We start from the raw sequence: 22,358 nt of genomic DNA on the forward strand, positions 1-22,358 counted from the left end.
GGAGTTAAAGGTTACAGTGAGCTAAAGATTTGGCACAATGCAACCTTTCTCCTTGGGAAAGTTGGTGGTGCAGTGGTTAGCAACGTTGCCTCTCAGCCAGAAGGTTTGGGGTTTTGAGCTCTTTCAACACAAGTTGTTTGACCCAAAACTCATTTTTGGCAACTAAATTAAAAATGGCGGACTTCCTGTTGAGTTGAGGTAATGGTGCGTTGGAACTTTTTTGTATATCTCGGTGTGACACGTGTCCACCGAATGTAGGCAAATGGAGCCGCGGGGGCATCTGTTTAGGGGGCGCTAGTGAGCCATTAGGCCACGAGAGATGCTTGAATATCAATAGGGCTTTCGCACCATCGGTGCTCGGGCCCTAATGATCATTATTTAGACTTGCACAGCTCAATTAATTGTTGTCTGAGTGTATGTGGGAGTTGTGAAGTGGCCACGACCCCTTTCACATTTCACTCTTCATTATCATTCATTTAATACAGTATCTTTGCATCTACTCCACTTGAGCATTCACTTAATTAGCATTCAAAAGCTCCAAAACCTGGCCATTGCTAAATCCCATGTGCCATATTGCCTGCATTATGATGATTGAAAATAGATATATATTCTGCTCTAGATGGATAGAATATAGCAAATTAAAATTAGCGTCTATTTTTATAAGTGTTTATAGTGCACCTCTCTCTTGTTACTTGGCTCATCTGGTGGAACAATGGTTTGAGCCTTCATTATAGAGATGAAATGACACGAAAGTAAATGCACCCTGGATTTGCATTCTGAGAACGCTCTGGATCACTGGAACTGAAATCAAACCAGCTCTTTTCATAACTGGTTTTGTGCCTTCATTCAGTGACTGGACCAAGCAGAATTACTACTCATAACTACAACTATTAAACTTTTAAAGAGGAGTTTGTGTGCTTGAGGTTACAACATACCTATGTGGGAGTCTTTGGTTAAGTTTTTGGTACCAGATGGAAATAATTTAAGGATTACTTTCTTGTGGAATAACTGCACTGTGTGCTTCTACAGTCAATATAATAATCTCAACTAAAATGTGAAACAGTGAATTACTGAGTAAACATCTAGCATTATTCGGGGTTTAAAGCTCTGATCCAAGTGATATTGTGACTTACAGTCCACGTATTCTACTGCCATCTACTGGAGAAAAGAAAAACAGAAGCATTGGACTGAAAAAAAAACCAACCGATTTCTATTTAAATAAAAAAATACGTGTGCTTGTTGATAATTATATTTTATGAACAAAAATGTGAAGCATTTCTACTACAAATAATTATTATATGTTCGTGCTTCCCCCCCGCCTAATTCTTATCAATAAAGTCAAACAGTGAAACTGACACTTGTGGACCTTCATGCTTTTATTCTGAAAGTCTACAGGAAGCGTCACTTTGACAGCGTTACTTGACGATTGGGGTCGTGAGTCCTTGCTGTTACCAGGGGCAACACAAGCAGCAAGGTGACAACAACGTGCACTTTGCACCTTAAATTAGATATTTTACTGGATAATATTATCACCAGTTTTAATGTTCTGAGATATTAAATCATCACCGGGTGGAAATGCCACCAAAGGCAGCCAAAAAGCCCCCCGCTAAAAAACCCGGCACCGCCGCAGTTGCCAACAAGAATTGGGAGGCTGGTCTCACCGGAGCACCTTTCGAGGAGGTTTGCAGTCTTACTGACCACTTTGTTTGATTTAACCTAATTCGTGCGTAGTAAACTTCTTTTTTTATTTTTTTAATCTTTCGTGTACCTAAGGCGCAATGTTTGCAGGATTAGCCCATTTCAGGTAGAAACAGTGTGATGAAAATGGGGAGTTGACTTCCAAACGAGCCGATTTCAGTACCCGTAACTAGGTCACTCGGTAATTTAGTAAAACAAATGTGCAGCCAAACATTTTACCCGCTTTAACGCCCATCGTAAAAGTGTTTTTAAAAAAAAAAACACAAAACAACAAAAAAAAAGTTTTGCTTTGAGCGTTTTATTTTGAAGGTACGAAATCAAACCGGAAGTTGAAGTTTAGTTATCGTCGTTATCGTCTCAACACTGCGCACTCCAGTAAATCTTCCGGATTGTGCCGTGGCGTTGCAAGATTTGAAAGGTTTTTGTGAGGAACATTTTTACATCCCGCTTGGTAGAAGTCGCATGTTAATGACCTGCAATTGAAATATCTAAAAAGAAAAGTGCCGTGGCATCATGTAACCTGCTGTTGGGCTGCTGGTTTGCGTGTGCGTACATGCAAGCAAGTGCATGTGTGATGGATTCATTTGTATCCTGTGTTTGTTTGTTTGTTTGTTTGTTTGTTTTGTTTTTTGAATGCCCTTCTCAGGTCTCATGGCAGGCCTCTGTGTCTTTGGTGGTCGGGAGAAGTCCAGAGGAGGACGAGCTGAACCGAGCTCTGGCTTTGGCCGTGCAGCAGCCACAACGCAAACTTTTTACCGTGTTAACCTGGGACAGCACCATCGCCAAGGTAGTCCCAGTTTGGTTCTTTTTATTCATAGTTTCCTATAGTTTTTTTTTTTTTTTTTTTTATAAAGTTTTTATTGTCGTGTGATTATTTCCTCTGCACTGTTACTAAAACTGAAAACGAATGTCGTTTTTCAATTAGTGTGAAATAAATCGAACTTTGGGCTGCCATTACATTGTTATTACTCTAACCTATTGTGTGTCTGTAATTTTCACATCTTAAATAATCGTTTTTTTAAATATACATATTAAGAAATTGTTCCAAAATCTAACTGCCATGTATAAATAATAAAAATCTCAATGTCCTAGAACTTAAAGCCATGCCATCAATCTGTTTCTCCTCAATCTCAGGTTTTGCATCCTTTATTGCACTTATTAGTAAATGCTGACAACAGCATGAATATGTGGCATTAAACACTGATGAGCAATATTAGTCATATTCAGCTATTCACCTGTTGTTGTCAGTGCAACTTTAATACCCTATATTTTGTTGAATGAAAACCTCTTCACAGATCCATGAACTGGGGAATCCCAAAGTGAAAAAATCTCAAGATGTTCCAGTGTTTTATGAGGTAGGTTTGACTTTTTTTTTTTTTTTTTAGAGGAGAATACAGATACACTATTATAAAGAATGACAGTTTTCAAGATGTTGTGTCAGTGTACCATTGCAGTGCGATTCTCTAAATGAAACTCGGCTTGTTTATATGCTTTAATCTTTGTGTTTGTGTCTTGTGTAGGTAACAGAGCATGCTAAGGTCCTGCTGGATGCAGGAGAGGAGATTCCCTGTGACCTAATGGCAAAAATACTGAAGTTTCAGCTGCTACAGATCAAAACCAACGATCAGTGTAGGAGGAAAGCTGAGAAGGTATCGGTGTCTCATAAACTCTATAAAAAAAAAGCCAAAAAGAATGTACATGGCCTCCATGATGTCAATCATTGTTTTTTTGAAGACCGGTTTTTCACATCGCAATTTTTGAGAAAAGGGGTCTAATTTAGTAAGTGTTGAGCAGGACTGAGATTTCTCTCGTGTTTTAGTGACATATTGTTTGAATCATGACAATTTTTGCATTGAAGGAAGCACCGGCAACAACGGCCAATAATAGCCATGATATGACCCAGAGTGGGACAGAGAAAATATCTTGATGGGAGGTTCCTCAGGGTCATTTATTTTTTTTAATACCATTTTATCTCAACTTTTTAAGGTTAGAGCTGATGAGGAAAAGACAAAGGACAGCAAGGACAAAGGTGGGGACAAAGGTGGGGACAAGGCCTCTGACAAAAAGGGAAAGCGTCCTCCGTCATCCATGGGACCTTCCAAGGAAAAGAAAACCAAACTCAAACGCAGGGATGATGTTGAACCACCTACATTCTTAGGTAAAACTTCTGATTAAAAATGACTGCCAATGGTATTTAAAGCTGCCATTGTATGCTAATTAACTATGCACATATGTATAGATTATTGCAGAGATTACTCTAATTTAGTTTTGTTATGCCACTGCTAAATATGTTGCTATTTTGAAATAAGTGTAGCGTGTTGTTTCACGCTTTAACTTCTCCAGTGTCACACTGGTATAATTTATTTTTCTGCTCTGGAATACATCCCACTGCAGTGATATGCACTGACGGATTAAACTACTCTTGTGTTTATTTGTGTATGGGCACAGATGATGAGCCAGAACATGGTCCTCAACACTACATATTGTTGCTGGGCTTCCATCAGCTGTTCCTGATTGGCATGCTCGACGCCATCGGTGTTCATGTAGCTAATGTCATCCAGTTGTGTTCGGAGCACACCCAAACGCTTGAGGGTCAGCAGGAAGAGCGCAGTGGTGAGGGCAATGAGCAGGACCTGGGAACTCATCCAGTTTTGGATGCAGGTAAAGAGCCTTCAGTATAATAGTCTACATAACACCTTTACAGATGGGGAAAAAAAGGAAATCTAAACTATCCCAATAGTTTTTATTTTGTTTATTTTGTTTCAAATTGAGCAGCATGTCCTTAATTTACATATTTATTGTATGTTGTTGTTTTTTTTTACACTGCATCATCATCTCTTTTTTGTGTTAGAACTAAAAGAGCGTGGTTGCTCAGAGTTGGTTGGGCAGGCCAGGAAGTTGGATCTACTCTGGTCAGGTCTGAGACCAGTTCTGGACCGTGGTCCACCAGACTCCAAGCTCCATGATCTGGTTCAGCTCAGCTACACCGTCCCAGAGCTCTTGTTTCCCGTCCACACACTGGACCCCGAGGCTGTGGTGAGTAGGGACTGACATATACGTGTTTCATTGACCAATTGTCATTGTGGATTTACTCGTTTAAAATATTGCACATTATCACTTTTTTTTTCTGTTTGTACAGCTTGCCTCACTTTTTGCTGTTCCTTTTTTTTTTTTTTTTTTTTAATTTCATTGTTCTCTTGCTCAATCATTCTGTCTTTATCAGCATCTCTGCTTCATTACGTTGACTATCAGTTTCACTTTGTCTGTGACCTGATTTTTAGTTTTAATCCTTGTCTGTGTGTGGGTGTACTGTGTGTCAAGCTGGAGTTGGGAAGCAGCATCTTTGATGGTGTTGCCAATCTCATCTATGACTGTGTGGACTGGCGCAGGCAGCATCAGCACTACCGAGACAACGTCAAACTCGTCAGTGTACCCACTGTATTTGGGTTGGATTCACTGCCTGCACAGGTACACTTACACACACATACACATGAATATCAGTCATTTGACCTACACATTTTTTGGCCAAACTAGTGATTAGTTCTTTATCTTGTAGGCTGGTTACTTTTGCAGAGAATTGAGTAACGACTTCCTGCAGGCTCATGTGGTCTTCCATTTCGTCTTACTCTGTTTGATGACATTTGTATTGATTGTCTATGTTAAAACATCAATATAGCAGAGGATGGTTTCGATCCATCGACCTCTGGGTTATGGGCCCAGCACGCTTCCGCTGCGCCACTCTGCTACACACCCCAGATGGCACTTGAGCCCACAATCCCTGGCATAGGAGGCCAGTGCCTTATCCGTTAGGCCACTGGGGCTACTGTGGAGCCACTACGTACAAGGCAGAGTTTCAGTATGTTAAAGCTTTTTTTTCCTGTTATTTCTTGTGCCAGCTGGTTGTGCCACCTGTTGTGCCACCTGTTCTCCCCACGACTCCCCAGTCCAAGAAGAAGCCAGTCCAGGAGGTAGTGCCACCAAACCAAGGTTAGACTTTTCTTCCTGTTACTAGGCCTCCCTCTATGTATTTTTGCCATAGCCTTGTTTGTCGTTTGAATAAAAAAAAAAAAATCAGGATATGATGACACCTTATCCTTCCTTCTTTTCAATCTTCCCTTCTTTGTGAGCAGAGACCAAGCTGCCTCCTGTCTCTATAGACATGGACATGTGTTACTATAGCAGCCTGCTGGACCTGGTTCCCACTGAAGCCTGCTCTGTGCCCTTGATCTTGCATTGTATGCTGGAACAGGTATGTGTGCATATTGTCAGTGTGTGGTCCGACTAATATTGAAGCGGTCCCTCACTACCAGTGGCGCCTGCAACAAATATTTAGTGGCCGGATTTTGTCAGTGAAAAAGTTAGGGTGGCTCAGGCACGTAAAAGGCGTCACAGCAGAGAGGAAGAAAGCGAAGCACTTACGAAATGGAATTGTAATTTTAATCCAAACCCGCAATCGTGATTTATGCCCATGTCAAGTCAGAATATCTTTTATGCGTTGCTTATACAGCTAGTCAACTAAATTAACCTTACACATGTTGGATTGCCTTGGCATGAGTAATGCAAAGAGAGATTACAGTCACTGTCAGTTGGGGCGGCCGTTGTGCTGGCCATTCAATTTATCTTGGGACCCCTCTCTGGGTAGGGAACGCCTTTGCTCACTACAAGTAAGCGATTTTTTTTTTGTGACGGATAAATAAATACAAAAAATGTATTTACATTTGTGCGTCCAGGTGGTAATCAACGCTGAGCCGCCGTTGCCCACCCCGCCCCCTACAGCTGAGGAGCCCAAACCAAGCCACGGTTTCTGGTTAGACAATCAGCTGGTCAGCTTCATGCTCCAAAGCTTCCTGCCTCTGACACACACAGAAGAGGATAGAAGCTACATGTTAAACAACATCCTGTCCACAGTACAGAATGAAGAAGACAAGAAGGTATAGTGGTTATACTGTCGCACAGCGAGTGACTGAGTGGCTGAGTGTTGAACTTACGCCATTAGTTGTATGAATACCATGACTTCTGCGTCTCTCTTGCATCACATTATTTTATTTCAAATTAAAGTCCTCTATATTCCAACAATGTACAGTAATCCCATTTTAGCACAGTAAGAAATTTTTGGGGGTAAAATTTTTTATTTTATTAAGCATTGGTGGTTCAGTGGTAGAATTCTCGCCTGCCACGCGGGAGGCCCGGGTTCGATTCCCGGCCAATGCAAATTACATTTTTCTTTAAGCCGTGGGACTCCGAAAAAGAGTAAGGAATTCAGTTTTTGGTACACGGGACCAGTTTGAAGCGCTCGGAGCAGAACAGCAAATCCCCACCAGTTCCTGTGTCATCATAAAATGGCTGCCTCGTGCAGTTATCATGACTACATTCTACCAGGGCTGTCTCAGCAGAGCAGTGTACACAGAGTAGGTTGGGCTTAGATGTGACAAGTGCATGGGAGTGGGGAAACACTTCATTCCTTCAGCAGACAAGGCATGTGAGAGGAAGTCCCTGTCCCCTTTCATCTGTTGGTTTTACATTTGAACATTTATTCAGGTTCAGTAAACAAAAAAAAAATTATATTTAAATTGACTTTGTATTCTACCCTTTATGAATTCAAATTTACATTTTCAGTTATAACCCTTAACTATAACCCCAGGAATATTTTCAAGATAAAGAATACAAACTTTGAGCACTTTGTTTATATGTTACAGATACATTTCCTAATAAAACATCAACAGTCCTTTTAATGTTTTTTGTGTTATGAAATGTCTTCACTATAAAGAGCAGCACCACAAATACATATTGGTGTGTCTCCAGCAGATGGTGCTGTAATTAAGACAGAAAGTAACTGGTATAGATGCATACAGTGAACATCAGTAAATCCATATTGCACAGATATACATGATTTATATTGGTGTTACTATTTTGTTTTTGTAACAAATTATTATGGATGTTGGTAAACCAACCATCGGCTCATAGGCAACACTGGTTCTGATGTAAATCCCTGGATGGGATTTCCCTAAATATGGCTTTTATTTTTCTTTCTGATCCTCCATAGAGTTTCTTCACATTGATCAACTGATTATGACAGAAAAATTCAATATTTTCAACACTAACAGTATCCTCTGACTCGGGGCACTTCCACTGCAGTATGGTACAGAGTATGAAAGCATCCTCGGTCAGTTGTTGTCACAGGGACAAGTAACATTTATTCCTTTCCTCCACTTAGCACCAAAATTCACACTAGTCTATGGGCATGGGCATGCATGTGTTTATGGCGTATATGAATTCTACATTTATTTTGCTGGAACTATAAACATGTTAAATAGGCAGCGTTCCCCCCCCCATGACTCCAGAGTTTCCAGTTACACAGTGGAGAATGCAATTCATTAATTTGTCTCCATTTTATTCTCTTTTGTCTTGTGTTAGAGGCTAGTGGACAAGTTTGTATCAGGAGAGACTCAGAAGCAGCCTCAGCAGCCTCTGGTTATCAGACACCATGATGAGAGGGCACTACGCTTGAGGGACATCCGTGTAAGTTTGATCTTTTTTTCTTTTGTTGTCCATGTAGAAATACAATTTCTAAATTGACTGTATAGTTTAGCAATACCTACAGTACTGTGTGTGTACATGCATGCAACCCTGTTAGGTGGTTCCTGGTTTCAATCCAGCAGAAGTGGAGTCGTCCATGATGAGGCTGTCTCCGTTGTGGGAGCTGATTCAGTCAGTAGCTCAGCAGAGAAACAGCAACTCCTGCTGGATGCCAATCAAACAACAGCTACAACACTACTGCACTGATGGTCAGAAACTGTCAGAGGCACCTGCCTAAGTTCAGTGTATCCATTGCTGTTGATATTTAAGTTGAAGTTAAATTACAGTTTTCAGCAACATGTTCAATAGTATCAATCTTAATACTTACTGAGAGTAAGATGTTGGTCAGTTTTGATTTTCTTGGGAAAAAGCTCTTGATTCATTGGCTTCCAAATGACATTATGATGTAATGATATCCTCTAGGTGCTGTAAGGTGGTCAGAGGTGGAGCGTTTGTTTCATCAGAGTGTGTTTGAGACTATGCCGCTGACCAGGTTGGATCATCAGGGTGTGTTATTGAATGATACTAGACCAATGGGGACACCTGAACCAGCAGAGCAGCAGACACCAACAATAATCCCCTGGGACAACCCGTTCTCCTTTGCTAAACAGCAGCTTGATAACCTGCGGGCTAAAGGTTTGTTCCTACACTCATGACATTGCGATGTCATGACTCATGCAGTGTATTACAAAGTTAAACTAACTTTAGAAACTTTATAGCGCTAACATATCTCAACTGTATGTGTGACACTGTATTCAACTTCACTGCCATACCTCATGGTTTATTTCAACTCAGCTATAGGTCTGACATTTCTTACTGAAGACCCAGCTAGCAAAGAGGTATTCTTTATATCTACTTATTTGTTCTTGTATGTTTTAATCATAAAAACCCACAAGAATTGAATTTGATTTTTCTTGCCAATGTTTCATGTTGTTTGTCTTTCCAGTGTTTCAGTGGGAGAGTTTGTGGTCAGCTGGATTTATCTGACATCCAGAGTTGCAGGCTGAGATCTCTGTTTGACTGGCACTATACTGAACACCACGATGCCAGTATCTTCCCACAGGTGACTGTTCTTTTCTGTCTTCTCTGCCTTAATGTAGTATAATGTACTACTACTACTACTACTACTTTCATAGCTATCAGATTAGACATACTGCAGTTACCTCACATTAAAAGCTAAATTCTCTTTGCTTGGAGGCTTCTAATATGAAATGGAGCAGTGCGGGACTTAATTACACACTGCGGCAATGTGTTGTTTATCCAAGGAATTAACATAAAAAGATATACTGTAGTGTTTTAATGGGCTTTATGTATTTTGAGTCAGAAAATTAACTTCATGCAGCTAAAACCCTTTTTACTACTCTACTCATTTAATTTTGATTTTCCTTTCGTGTAGTTGCTCCAGTTGGCCTCAGAGGAATACTGCTGCTTGGACACCTTCAGAGGAACCTACAATAACGTGCTGTACATTTTTTGCCACAATCCCTTGAGTCCTCATAGGCAGTTTAAAGAGTTCTGGGATGTGGCCCTTCACACTGATGTCAAGTTCAGGTCAGAATTTAAACTCATTTTCAAGTGCTTGCTTCTCACAGGATGAATAGGAAAATGTAGCTTGCGTGAGATCCATCCGTAGATTTCCATCACGGTGATGTAATTAAGTTGTTCACCATAGTAAGTAAGCTGTCATGTACTTATGTGGGAATTGTTGAATTGTTGGGTTTCTCTGTATAATATTGTAACGTTTTGCTGCAAGGACGTTAATGTGTTAAGTGCCATGAAATAACCTATGTTGTGATTTGGTGCTATATAAATAAAGTTGAACTGAATTGAATTGAATTACTGACAAATCACTTATATTATAAAACGCATGAAACCACTAAGTAGTGCCATACAGAAATATATTCACATTGGCCTGTATTCTTTGACTAATGAAAAAGTACACATGTGTAGTGTTACATACAAACTGCAGACAACTACATCACCCCTCTCTCTATTTTTAACAGGAAGTACCTGGAGCATGTGGCAGATACCATTTCAAGTTGGACAGAAGAGGAGGAATTAAAGAGAGAAGCAATGCAAATCAAAAACGACACACCTGCTGAGTCTTCGAAAGGTACTGTACTGTAGTTGTCAAGTCAAAGCTTTGGCAATTTAAGTATACATACCATGATATAAATGTTCTGTGTTTATTTTGCTCCTGGACCAGATGAAAAAGCTTTATGTTTTGCTGAGGAGGACACTCTGGAACCGTTCATCAGAAAAGAGTCCCTTAAAGTCAGTACCAGCAAACAAATGAACACACACAGGGGATGCTCACATATTAAATTGAGGAAGGATTTATTAACTTGGCCTCTATTATCCCTCCCTGAAATACCACAGAAATATCACATTTTATTACAGACATGTTAGTTTCTCTTTCAGACTCATGGCTCACAAGTCAAAAGTCTTCAAATATTTTTCCACAGTAAAGTATTTAATCATCATCACAGATCGCTTAAATTAAGATAGTTTGCAAGTGCACCGATTTGATCCAATTCCAATTGGCACAACTGAAGTTCCCAGTTGAGTATTGCCAGTCATTATTTTCTTTTTAAAGAAGTCTTTAGATTATTTATTATCAGCTAAAAATAGAGCAGAGCCAGACTAACCTTCCAAAGTCTCCAAAGCATAAGCACTGCTTCATAGTGGCCTATACTTTGGCTGCGGTTTTTTATTTGTGTGTTTGCATGGCGTTACAGGCCTGGAAGTTAGAGCAGGAGCGGCTGAAGGAAGAGGAGCTGGCCAAAAAGTCAAAGAAAGAGGGCACACCAAAAGGCAAGCAGCAGAAGGAGACGAGTAGGGCAACAGCCAACAAGACAACTAAAACGTTGCCTGATGGCAAGAAGAGCCGACCAGGGACAGCAGGCAGCAGAGGCAAGGGTCCCGCAGAGTCCAATATTACAGCGCCTCCTGTGAAAGAAAACAAAGAACTGCACCTGACAGAGGAACCTTTTAATGTAAGGTCACACATTCAAAACCATGAATTAACTCGGCTGAAACAGCAGAATATAGATGGCAGTTGACCAATTCTGTTTATTTGCAAGTTATAAATCACTGTATGTCTGTGGCTGTATATGGATATGTATGTGTGATGCATAGGGTTTCACAGGCTACAGCATGGATGGAAAGTTGATCCACGTGTCAGGCCATCTCCAGAGTATTTTCCCCTCAGATGGAGGACATATCACTGTGGAGAATATCAGCTTTGTTGAAGGTATCAAGACAAAAATAAAGATTTTAGATATGTATGTACTCTTAATGAACAATGAAAGCAAACAGCTAGACAACATGTGATCACTACAGAAAACTAATTAAGTTCATATGTTGGGAATAGTTCAACTATTCCCACATGAATTCCCTGCTTTCTTCAACCACGTTTGATTAAGAAAGAAAATAGCTTTATACATTTACATGTGTTTATTTTCAGGACTTCATTTAGAAAAGTGATACTATGAACCAATGAAAATACAGTGATACCCAGCTATACATCACTTTCACACAGTGGAGATCCATATACAATGTGTGATGTTTTTCTTCCAGGTTCCTGTCAAATGAAAGTGGCTGTGAAGAAGGATGGACATCATTTCTACACGCACATTAACCAAGTTGTTGTTGAACCTGCAAAACCTCCCCCTGAGCCTCAAGACAAAACAAAAGCAGATCCAAAGGATGATTGTAAAGGTAAAGATGATGGACACAAAGAAGACACTGAAGCAGCACCCTGAGTTGGATAATTGAGTGCTTGTTTTGTAATTTTAGGACTGGTTTCATCCATTCGAACAAAACGTAAAAGTTATTTAGTGTATAATACTAATGAACCAACCCAAATGTTGTTTGTGTTTCTGTGTCCTTTTCAGGGTCAGAGCCTGTGCAGATGAAAAGAGTCAAGCAGGGTTCCTTCTCAGCATTGCTAGAAAATAACATCCACCTCTCATACAGTTTCTACGGTCCCACAGGAGAATACGCAGGTGTTACACCTAATTTACACATTTTTAAAATCTTCTGCTTCGATCTGTGCTTTTACTTATAGTTGAAAACGGGTTGAATCTGCTTAATGACTGGTCCATAATTTCCAAATATTCATTATGTTTTCAGTTAATAAAGTTAAACTTTTTTTCACAGTACGAGTAGCATTAACAATGTTTCTGTTTGGTGATGTTCTAGTAAGGTCCCAGGAAACAAAAGGAGGAATCCCAGAGACCTCCACCATTGACTCCATCCCTCTTTCCTCCTCCACCCATTGCTCCAAAGGAACAGAACTAGAGTCAGAACATTCCACGATACAGACGTCATCCAGTCTCATCCAACCTCCAGAAACCCAGGTTTCATATAGATACACATAACAATACATATTCATATTTGCATACTTGATGTGCACTCTAACAATAGCATGTACTGTATGTTAAAGGGGTGGGAAGGCCAACCAGATTTGCCATCAAGTCCGTTCAACAGTCTCAACCTGTCTGTTCCTAATGGTCTACTGCTGCAATTTGTACGAGAGGATACACAAGGTCAGTGATGGGCTTTGGTGGGAATTTAAATTACATACACAGTCACACAGATGTGTGTATTCTCACAAGTACAGTTTTACAAAACTACTTGTGTGCTTAAAAGTGAAAATAACAATGTTTTGATGGAGCGGAGTCAATAAATTTTGTCTTTGGATCATCAGGAAGGCAAGACAAGTCATAAACTGACACATCAGCTCTAAAACACTCATCTGTACATTTCCAGTCCTTAAATTTACCAGCTTACACACGCAGAAGAAAATCTTACCGCATTGTTTGTCTGCACAAGAGTCTATTTGCGGATAGTTAGAAGTTTGTATTAACGTAATGGGCCCTCTTGGAAATTTGAGCAGACAGTTCCATAACTAATATATTCCCCTGCATTACTGTACACATACTGTGTATTCATTCATAAATATTTATTACTTAGTTTGTGTGTGTTTCCGTGTCCAGGAGTGTCACTGGATGAAAAGGGTGTTTTGGTGAGACAGAGCTTTCCTTTACATGCTCAAGGAGTGGTGAGGCATCTTCAGGACACGTCCCTCTCCAAAGAACTGTCCCGTGTTATTACCAGCCAGGGAGCTGTGATTCGTTACATGAGAGACGCATCCACACAGGTACACACACACACACACACACACACACACACACACACACACACACACACACACACACACACACACACACACACACACACACACACACACACACACACACACACACACACACACACACATATGAAGGCACATAGACTAACAAATGTATACCTGATTAAGGGCAGGTAGTACAGGCTGTGATGCAACATCAAGAATTCCTACATAAAAATGGCATATAACTCTTGTAAGAGTAAACCCCCATAGGCACACAAATCATCTGCATGTGTGTGTGCTGTAGGTGCTGTTTGCCGATGGCTCAGTCAGTTTCAGCCAGGATTCTGGTCCAGTGTGGGTGCCTGACTCTAACGTTCTGGAGGAAAACTCTCATCAGGAAGCTGAGAACAACAACAAAAGTTAGACTGCAGCACCACAGAATACAAAACAGTGTTTCCTCCACTTTTTAATCAGGAAAAGTCTCAAAGTCTTTGTGTGTTGTTTTGTGTCTGTCTAAACAGAACAGAGCTCAGAGAAGGAGGCTGAGACTCCGAGAGGGTGTTGGCTGACTACAACTCCATCTGGAGATCGTATCTGCACTGTGGGGACCACACACACACACATACCCACCACCTCTCTTCTCTCCATTAAGGCTACAGACCCCTTAACCCATCAGGCAAGATTGCAGTTTCACTACTAAAGTTACACAGGTTAACAAAACCACAAGTACTTTTACCATGAAATTTGTATATTTAAAAGATTTCATAAAGATTTGTGTGCAGAGTTGCCATTTACAAATGTCAGCATTTACACATTCTCTGAGCAAGTCTAAGCATGTTATAAAAATTTGGGACACTGGTCCCATTCTGAAATCAACCTATGCTTTTTTATTGTTATCTTAACATGCTTGGCGTGTGTTTTTGTGTCAGGTGATGCTCACTCGGGAGGATCTGGTGATTTCTGTCCACAACCCAGATGGATCTGTCATTGTAGAACACGCAGACGGAACCAGGATCACCAGGTTCTTCCAAGAAAAAACACTAAATGCAACAACGCCCAGTCTGCTGCACACAGGTGACTAGCAGACAGCACCTACACACAGTAGTGACACACAGCAAGTCTGCACTCACAGACTGCTCCACAAACGAATGCTTTAATTCACATTAACATGCACACATATGGAACATATGTTCCTATGTAGACAACACACAGGTATACACATTAACACCAAAATGTGCTTCATTTTTTAAATCTGACCTCAGGCTCTGTGTCTGTTACTTTTCCAGGAGACCAGCCAGAGAATGTAACCCTTAAATCGACCAGCTGCGCTGAATCTGTGTGTGTCACACGCTGTGTGGACAGCAACAATGACAATGTTCATAACCAGACTGCTTGTGACAATGCAGAAAAGATTAGCAGTGCAGGGACCAAAGAGGGCTCTGTACACGCTTGTACAGAGTTCAGTGAGTATGTACAAATGTGCGATGAAAAGGAGAGTGCTGAAAGATGTGTGCATAAGAACGATGAGCAGAATGTGTTTGCTGAGGAGACTGTGACTAAGAATGGTAAGACGAGTGTCTGTGAGAGCAACAAGGGGAGTGTGTCTACCAAAGAGCGGGTGGTGTTGGTGGAGAAGGAGGGCTGCGCCACAGTAGTGATGTACCCAGAGCGTCACACGGCTCACATGTTTTTAGCCGATGGAACCGTCATCACTGGGAACAACCAAGGAGATTATCAGGTGTGTGGCGTCCAGAAAATCTGGAATTAGTTTCAAAGTAGTTTTTGTTTGAAGTACAATGAATCTGTTCTGGTGGAAGCTCATTCAGCTCAGTGCTGTCTGCCACTGTCACTGTTGATTTTACCAGCAGATGGCACCATAGTTACTTTCAAATTGGAATAAGACTGCTTATTATCAGCTGGCTGCAGAATCATAGATTGATACCTATTTGTGTCTGTGTGTGGATTTGTGCCCAAGGTGTTCCCATCTAGTGTAGGGCTCCTAGAGATACAAAGGGATGGAAAGTGTATGTACTCCTCTGACCCACCCGTAACCCCGAGGCCAAAGGGGTTGGTTAGTTGCACCCCCACTAACCAACCAGGAATTTACACCATGAGTCACACACAAAAGGTGGCCTGTGACATCACGGACCCCGATGGGAACCACTTTCAGGTCAGTTTTTCTGATAATAAGAGGATGGGCAAGTGTCATGCTGGTTCTTTAAAGGCTGGCAATGGGAGACAGTCTGTAATCTTCTCAAAGTCTCAATAACAAAGTCTTCTCAAAAAAAAAAATTCTAAATGACACATCAGCCATCCTACAAACAGTCATTTTTGTATTTGGGTCAATGTTGGACTGACAAACTGTGTTGCAGGTAATGGAGGATGGGCAGATATCCGTGCTAAACTTCAGTCCTGTTCCAAGCACACTTAAACATCATGAAGAAGAGCTAGAGGAGGAAGACAGAGAAATGGCCAAGCTTCATGTAAACCACAGAGAACACTGTCCCAGGTAGGCTTCCATACATATGCATGGTTCTATAAGTGTAATATTCAACCCTACATATTAGCAATAGTGTATAGTGACAAAACAAGGAACATTATACTGTTTTTATAGAGTGTATGGATGGCATTGTTACTCAAAGTTTAAAAATATATCTTGTCTTCCAGGCTGTTTCTGGTCCGTGAGGACGGCTCAGGCACTGAACTGCTGAGCTCTCACACTGTAGAGGAGATGCTCTACCAGGCGTACTCTGACCCTACCATAGCACTGCTGAAGGAACCACTGCCAGACACACAAGGTGCACTCCTCAGTATCTTATAAAACAAGACACATAATACTCATAACAGAATTCCAGAGGAAATTATTTTATAATTGGTTCATTCAGTTATCTAGCCATGTCTTTGTTAAAACCATGTCTCTCTAGATCGTGTATAATTAATTAATTGACTCTGAATATCGATTGTTCTGTACTTTTTCATTCTGTTACTTATCAAGGAGGAATACGAAAAGCTATTTGTTTTCCCAGAGAATAATGTGAAGTGCTTGAGTATGTTTGTGCCTATGGCTGTTCCAGGTGAGTTTGGCATCACTATTTTAAAGCCCAGCCACAAGAGCGTGTGGTCCCAGTGGTTGCTAGGCAAACAGAACCCTGACATCACCCCTCCTAACCTCAGAAAATGCATCTGGGATGACTTCTCCAGCGTGGCGGTACAGGTATTTTTGCACAGATTGTACTTGTACACAAGGGGAAACAACACATGCGGAGTCAAACATTGACATTTTCCTTCGCTTATGTTTCTCTCTCTTCCAGAGGAAGAGCCCAGGGCCTCCGTTTGGTACAGACGTAGGCCGAGGTCTGACACTGAAGGTGGGGTTTGCTGGTTCTGCAGCACAGCATCAACCTGTCAGGAGCTGCCCGAAGGTGCTGGAGATGAGAGAACTGTATCAGCACCGACCATTCACCACACCACTCAAAAATACTATAGACTCACGACTGAAGGTATAACTGACTTTTTGTGCCTTTTTTCAGCTGTAGGTTATTTTGTGTTCAAATATTTGCCGTGTGGATAGTAGACTAAAATGATGTAAAGGCACCTGTATGTCTTTGTTCTGAAAATCGTCTGAAAGCGATATGAATTTGATTCCCTGAGACTTTTGGAGGTGACACATGTTGAAATGTGTATTTGACTGCAGGAATACATCGAGACTTTGATAGAGAGACAACAGAAATCAGAAGAGATGAAAGTTAAAGACCCTCTCACTAAGGAGCAAAATGCCGAAAACAATGATCTCTTCAATCTGATTCTGGTGAACACACACACTCATAAATGTACATGTTTACCAAAGCATACAATATGACTCATAATAGGAATATTTTTTTTAGATTTTTTTCTTCGCTGTGACTGTTGTTTCAGTATAACAAACTAAAAAGTTGTACCATGAGGGTCTTCCCCTCCACAGCATACTGACTTCTAAAAGTATCTACAAATATTTTGTATACAGTAATAATATAGAATATTAACACAAAATAATTAGGACTGTATTTTATAGTGTTTTGCAGGGAAAGATGATGAAGATCACACCATTGATAAGCAGATATCAGGTGGGTAACAAGCTCTGAAAATCATATTGTGAAATTGAAATAGAAATGACAGAGGTACTAGAAGTTTCAAGTTAAATTTTTATATTTTTTCATTGTTTTAGTTTGGGGTCAAGGAATCAAAACTCTTTGGAGAATGTAGTATGTCTAATTTCTTCTGTGTGTCTGCAGTGGACGTAGCCAGTCTTTACAGCCAAGGAGTTAAATCCCCGAGGGAGCAGTCATATTTTTCAGAGGATTCGACCACAGCACCCACTGAAAGTTCAGAGACATTAGAATGGCATGTATGCTTAAAACTGAAACTCACCAAAGTATTTAAGTATGTTTAAACTGTATTAATATCCTTTCAAACTCTCCACAACTTTTCAGTTTCACAAATGGAAAGGATTCAAAATGGACCGAAAGCCTTTCACAATACAGGTAAACATTATGAATATATTGAAGGTGTCCTTCCTCCTCTGGTTTGTGATTCTGTGTGAAGAATTGACCTCGACATTCAGGAACTTCATCATGTTAAAAAAAAAAAGATGACTCAAGTGGACTATTTTTATGTCAGCAAGCACTAAAACACTTGAATGCACTAATATAACATTTAAACTTAAGTGTTTTATGAATTATAGTCACGAGGAAATTGTTTAAACATCTGTGGACTCGGCAGACATTTTCTAGTGACCTGGCCTCTGGCCTGTTTGTTTGTTGTGATTCTCCTTTTAAGGGAATTATTTGGAATACAACTCTACCGCACTAATGCTGTACTATTAACAGAATGGTGTGGGATAGCTTTGAATCAAAGTGGGAGACTATGGCACTAACACTGCTAAAGGTGTATTGAATGCGTGCTAGTAGCCATCAACTAATTAGTCCTTTTCTCTGCTTGCATGTGTGTTATTGTAGAAAGAAGATGTGCGAGGAGAAGACTTACAAAGAAGCTCTGATGAAGAAGAATGTTCTTCCTTATTTCCATCCAGAAAATATTCTATTATACCAGGTACTGTACGTGTTCACATCAATATACTGCACAATATATTTTAATGTCTTTTTTAAATGAGATGCAGATTAAGAGATTAAGTAAGATGCAGCACAGAAAGACACAGCACTGTTGCTTGTTTTTCCAGAGTCTGCTACACAACCAAATGCCCAACATGAGGAGTCTATCCATGGATCTGCCACCTATCCCCTGGTCAGACAGTCCCGAGGCCTTCCTGAAAGATACCCCACAAGAGAACAGTTAGTTATTATACCATCAGTGCTGATCCCTAACTGTCAGTATTAAGGGCGACGGAAATTAAACCCATTTTAAAAGGTGTCCTGTGTGAGGGGAATCTGTTCAGAGAAACTGAAGTTGATTTGAAATGATTTTTCTGTGAAAGCAAAAATTATATTTTAAAGAAATGTATTTAGGCATTAATGATAGATTCAGTAACATGCATATTGTGTAATATACTGCACTTGTGTTTGTTGCCACAGCCCCCCGGCCCCTAAACCCAACACCTTCTCAATCAGCAAGGTAACAATGAAAATGATGTTAAAACTGTTGTAAATTACTAAACATTTTGAACTTTTACGTTTCATATTATGATGCTGCCTAACGTGTGCTTCGCTCTTAGTCACGTAGCAGGAAGTGACAAGAAGCCTGATAAGAGACCCACCAACCCTACACCTCAGACTGCTGGTTGGTTCCCCACCTTTCTCTGTTGTTTTGCATTGAAATGGATCCCCTGATCAGTGGCCTCCCAGTAATATGTCAAACGCCAGTTCAATTTATGGAAACCACCGTTTTCATTTTAACAAGAAGCGTGGGGCCATACAGGTGTATAATCAGTGAAGAACTGCGCTGAATATCGAAGGGATTTTTTTGAGGGGAAAGTGTGCATTTTTTAAAAGCATCACCAGGCCAGAAAATACATTGAAACTTTCCCTTTTTTTTTTTTATAGCACTTTGCAAAGACATATAACATGGGCCGAACAGAGTGTATGGGATTTTACAGTCTGTGATTTCCAGGTTGGATGTTATGCAGCACCGATGGACTGAACACTTAAAATAGAATATAAATGGATGAATTACTGTGTGTGTGTGTGTGTGTGTGTGTGTGTGTGTGTGTGTGTGTGTGTGTGTGTGTGTGTGTGTGTGTGTGTGTGTGTGTGTGTGTGTGTGTGTGTGTGTGTGTGTGTGTGTGTGTGTATTCATGTGCAGGTGAAAGCAGTCTGAAAGGTTTATCCAGGCAATGTAAGTCAATGCAGGTAGATGTGACTGGAAAGCTCCGGCGGACTAAAGTTAGACTACCAACCTCCATCCTCGGCTCCAAACCCTGCAGCGTACAAAATCAACAGGTACACAAACATGCATTTAGAAATCAGTAAAATATCATTATATGACAAAACTTTCCGAAGAAAAAACATGTCATTTGTCATGGGTTTTTGTTACAAATATGCAAATCAAGTATTTATATAATAATTGTGGTTTGTTTAAAATAATCAATCAAAGGATCATGTTTTTACCAGTAATGCTTTTCCCAACAGCTACTCTTAAACTCCTGCATGCACTATATGTGTACTTTGTCAATTAGGAGAAATATTAAGAGGGGGAAATGTATTTAATTTAGCTGTGTTTTATTATGTTTTTTATAGGTTTTAGTTTTTATCTGTGCGTAGTGTAAGTATTGTAATGTGACATCTAGAGGATGTTATATGCAGTCGTAGCATAAGAATTCAGTGCACCTCATCAATGGCATGAATCCTTATTTCCCTCAATATCTTGAAATCATGGAATTATTATGTTATAGAATCATACTTCACACTTTATCTCATACATACAGTCTGAACGTATGGTGTCCCATTTTTGGACGTACACATTCCTGTGTCTGTGTCCCCTGCTCCAGTTCCTGACAGTGGAAGAGCCGGTGAGGAGGAAGTGCCGAACAATTTCTCAAGCTGATCCCAATTCTGTAGTGAGGGGCTTCCAGCTTCTCCCGTCGAGAGTTGACTTCGGTACACTGCGAGAGGGCACCTCCTCGACCATTATTGTGCTGATGAAGAATGTGGGTGTGGACACATGCAGGTACAGCACCACTCGGTAAACCGATGAGAAAAAGAATGCACAAATTATTAAAACAGTGATTAGTTTAGATGCAGCCTTACAGCGGGTTTCAAATGGCTTTTACAATGTCAGAAAGAAACGAGGACTGTAGATACAGAAGGTGGAGGCAATTTGTGGGTCACCTTCAAGTCCAACGGGAAAACTTTGACCTGTAACTATTTGTGGTTTATTTCAATCTGTCCCTGCCAGATTCCACGTGAAGCAGCGTCCTCCTGCGACAGGCCTCCGGATCATCTACATTCCTGGGCCTGTAAGTTTCCATCTGGATGTTTCCTCTGCAAAAGGTTCAACATGTGCTGTAATTAAACGTTAATGTTCATATTTAAATCAGCTTTTTCCAGATTGGATGTTACTGAATTTACTTTATTTATATTTAACATAGTTGACATTGTTAAACTTGATTATTTTTCATTAAGTTTTCACATCTCCACTCAAAAATTTCATGTTTTGAAAAGTCACATAATTTCAGATAATCAGTGGGATATGCTGAAATTCCACATCATGCATTGCTCCAAATACATATGCATATCCACTGTCTGTCTAGGTGGCTGCAGGTTTGCAGGTTGAGCTGCAGATTGAGCTGTTTGCCATGTGTGGAGCCCAAGCAGGAGAAGTAGAACCAAAGAAGTGCATCGCTCAGGATATTGTCATCCATACTGAGACTGACATCCTCTATCTGCCTATCACTGCTAATATCCTTTGAACACCCAAGAACGGTTTTACTTTGGATTAAACCTTTGCTTTTCTCATGAGAATAAAGTATTTTTAATAATCAGTTTCTTAAAAATTAACCTCATCAGTTGGGAATTCAACCCAATGGCCTTTTAATTGATAAATAAACTGTAAATAGGTGTACAACATCTGTAATAATTCATTTTACATGCAAGTAAGGATCAAATTGGTCATTGTGGAAACATTTTAAAAGTATGTTGAGTAAACATACAGTGATGTTGGTCCTTACATTATTTCACCCATCCTTCCTGAGAGGTTATATGACATTTGGCTCAAGGAAAACACCGGTGTAAACAAAAAGAGAGGCTCCAGCGTCTTCCAGCCGTCCAGTGAGTCAGGGAATCGTGCACAGATGAGTCAACACCCCCCTGATCAGTCCTCCAGTAAACGCAGGTCAGGTTTTTACACCAAAAAAATAACTTCAAACCTTTCAAATGGTCAGTATTACTCAACCTGTTTGTTTGTTTTTTTCCATTTTTTTTAATTTCAGGACATATTAATGGCACCGCCTTGTCTTCAGTCAGACCAATCTTACACCAAACTTTACATCATTCAAGTCTTCATCTCACTATCATCATATTACATGCTTCTATTTTATTCCACAAAAATGGAATATTTTAATGGACTTTTTATATTACCTTCAAAATAAAACTATTTGCACTGAATGAATGGTGGCAACTTAATTTGAGGCTTTTGTGTTTACGTTTTTGTTGTGTGTGTGTGTGTGTGTGTGTGTGTCTCGGTAAGACATCTTGATAAATACCAGGTGTGCTTCATTTGTCTAATTTGTCAGCAGTTGGATACGTGCCTCTGAAGGAGTGCGCGTGTCTCTCTCTCTCTCCACAGGGGAGCCTCGCGCCTGTGCGTTTGCGCAGGTGAATAGATGGGGGTGGGGGGGGGGTGTTGGTATATGACGTCAACGGAGACCCGACGCAAGGTGCAAGAACCGCGGCCAAACAAAGTTAAATGACGACAGCCACCTCTTCAGTCATTTCTGTTTCATTGCCTCGTGTTTATC

At 40.4% G+C, this 22,358-nt stretch overlaps 1 protein-coding gene and 2 non-coding genes across 3 annotated transcripts; 2 read left to right on the forward strand and 1 right to left on the reverse strand.

Annotated features, from left to right (window-relative positions):
• The first annotated feature begins 1,475 nt into the window (after nucleotides 1-1,475).
• spag17 (sperm associated antigen 17) lies at nucleotides 1,476-22,337 on the forward strand. Its single transcript, XM_069705222.1, has 49 exons — nucleotides 1,476-1,680; nucleotides 2,345-2,485; nucleotides 2,994-3,053; nucleotides 3,219-3,347; nucleotides 3,685-3,856; nucleotides 4,147-4,359; nucleotides 4,550-4,734; nucleotides 5,020-5,166; nucleotides 5,595-5,685; nucleotides 5,829-5,947; nucleotides 6,429-6,629; nucleotides 8,113-8,217; nucleotides 8,333-8,483; nucleotides 8,698-8,910; nucleotides 9,070-9,113; nucleotides 9,221-9,337; nucleotides 9,671-9,825; nucleotides 10,278-10,387; nucleotides 10,481-10,548; nucleotides 11,013-11,270; nucleotides 11,413-11,527; nucleotides 11,854-11,994; nucleotides 12,171-12,281; nucleotides 12,478-12,635; nucleotides 12,722-12,824; nucleotides 13,275-13,438; nucleotides 13,716-13,830; nucleotides 13,933-14,087; nucleotides 14,341-14,485; nucleotides 14,698-15,149; nucleotides 15,387-15,581; nucleotides 15,784-15,920; nucleotides 16,079-16,209; nucleotides 16,486-16,625; nucleotides 16,723-16,911; nucleotides 17,106-17,219; nucleotides 17,463-17,514; nucleotides 17,683-17,791; nucleotides 17,881-17,931; nucleotides 18,406-18,499; nucleotides 18,627-18,738; nucleotides 18,979-19,018; nucleotides 19,119-19,183; nucleotides 19,706-19,842; nucleotides 20,391-20,569; nucleotides 20,798-20,858; nucleotides 21,153-21,300; nucleotides 21,580-21,733; nucleotides 21,831-22,337. Exons 1-49 carry the CDS (start codon nucleotides 1,576-1,578, stop codon nucleotides 21,838-21,840), a joined length of 6,561 nt encoding a protein of 2,186 aa, XP_069561323.1. The 5' UTR covers nucleotides 1,476-1,575; the 3' UTR covers nucleotides 21,841-22,337.
• trnam-cau (transfer RNA methionine (anticodon CAU)) lies at nucleotides 5,372-5,443 on the reverse strand. Its single transcript has one exon. It is a non-coding gene; the product is annotated as a tRNA-Met (tRNA).
• trnag-gcc (transfer RNA glycine (anticodon GCC)) lies at nucleotides 6,839-6,909 on the forward strand. The gene has a single exon. It is a non-coding gene; the product is annotated as a tRNA-Gly (tRNA).
• Nucleotides 22,338-22,358: the final 21 nt, after the last annotated feature.

Source organism: Brachyistius frenatus, unplaced genomic scaffold (genome assembly GCF_029030835.1).
Source record: "Brachyistius frenatus isolate BFR_SWC_R1_liver_20210118 unplaced genomic scaffold, ASM2903083v1 Contig_54, whole genome shotgun sequence".
Taxonomy (NCBI): domain Eukaryota; kingdom Metazoa; phylum Chordata; class Actinopteri; family Embiotocidae; genus Brachyistius; species Brachyistius frenatus.

Excerpts from the sequence above, each read along its gene's own strand:
- spag17 (XM_069705222.1), top strand. The coding sequence starts at position 1,576 with ATGCCACCAAAGGCAGCCAAAAAGCCCCCCGCTAAAAAACCCGGCACC. Across the intron at positions 4,735-5,019 it reads CACTGGACCCCGAGGCTGTG|CTGGAGTTGGGAAGCAGCAT; the intron begins GTGAGTAGGGAC and ends CTGTGTGTCAAG. Across the intron at positions 14,486-14,697 it reads GCCCAGTCTGCTGCACACAG|GAGACCAGCCAGAGAATGTA; the intron begins GTGACTAGCAGA and ends TTACTTTTCCAG.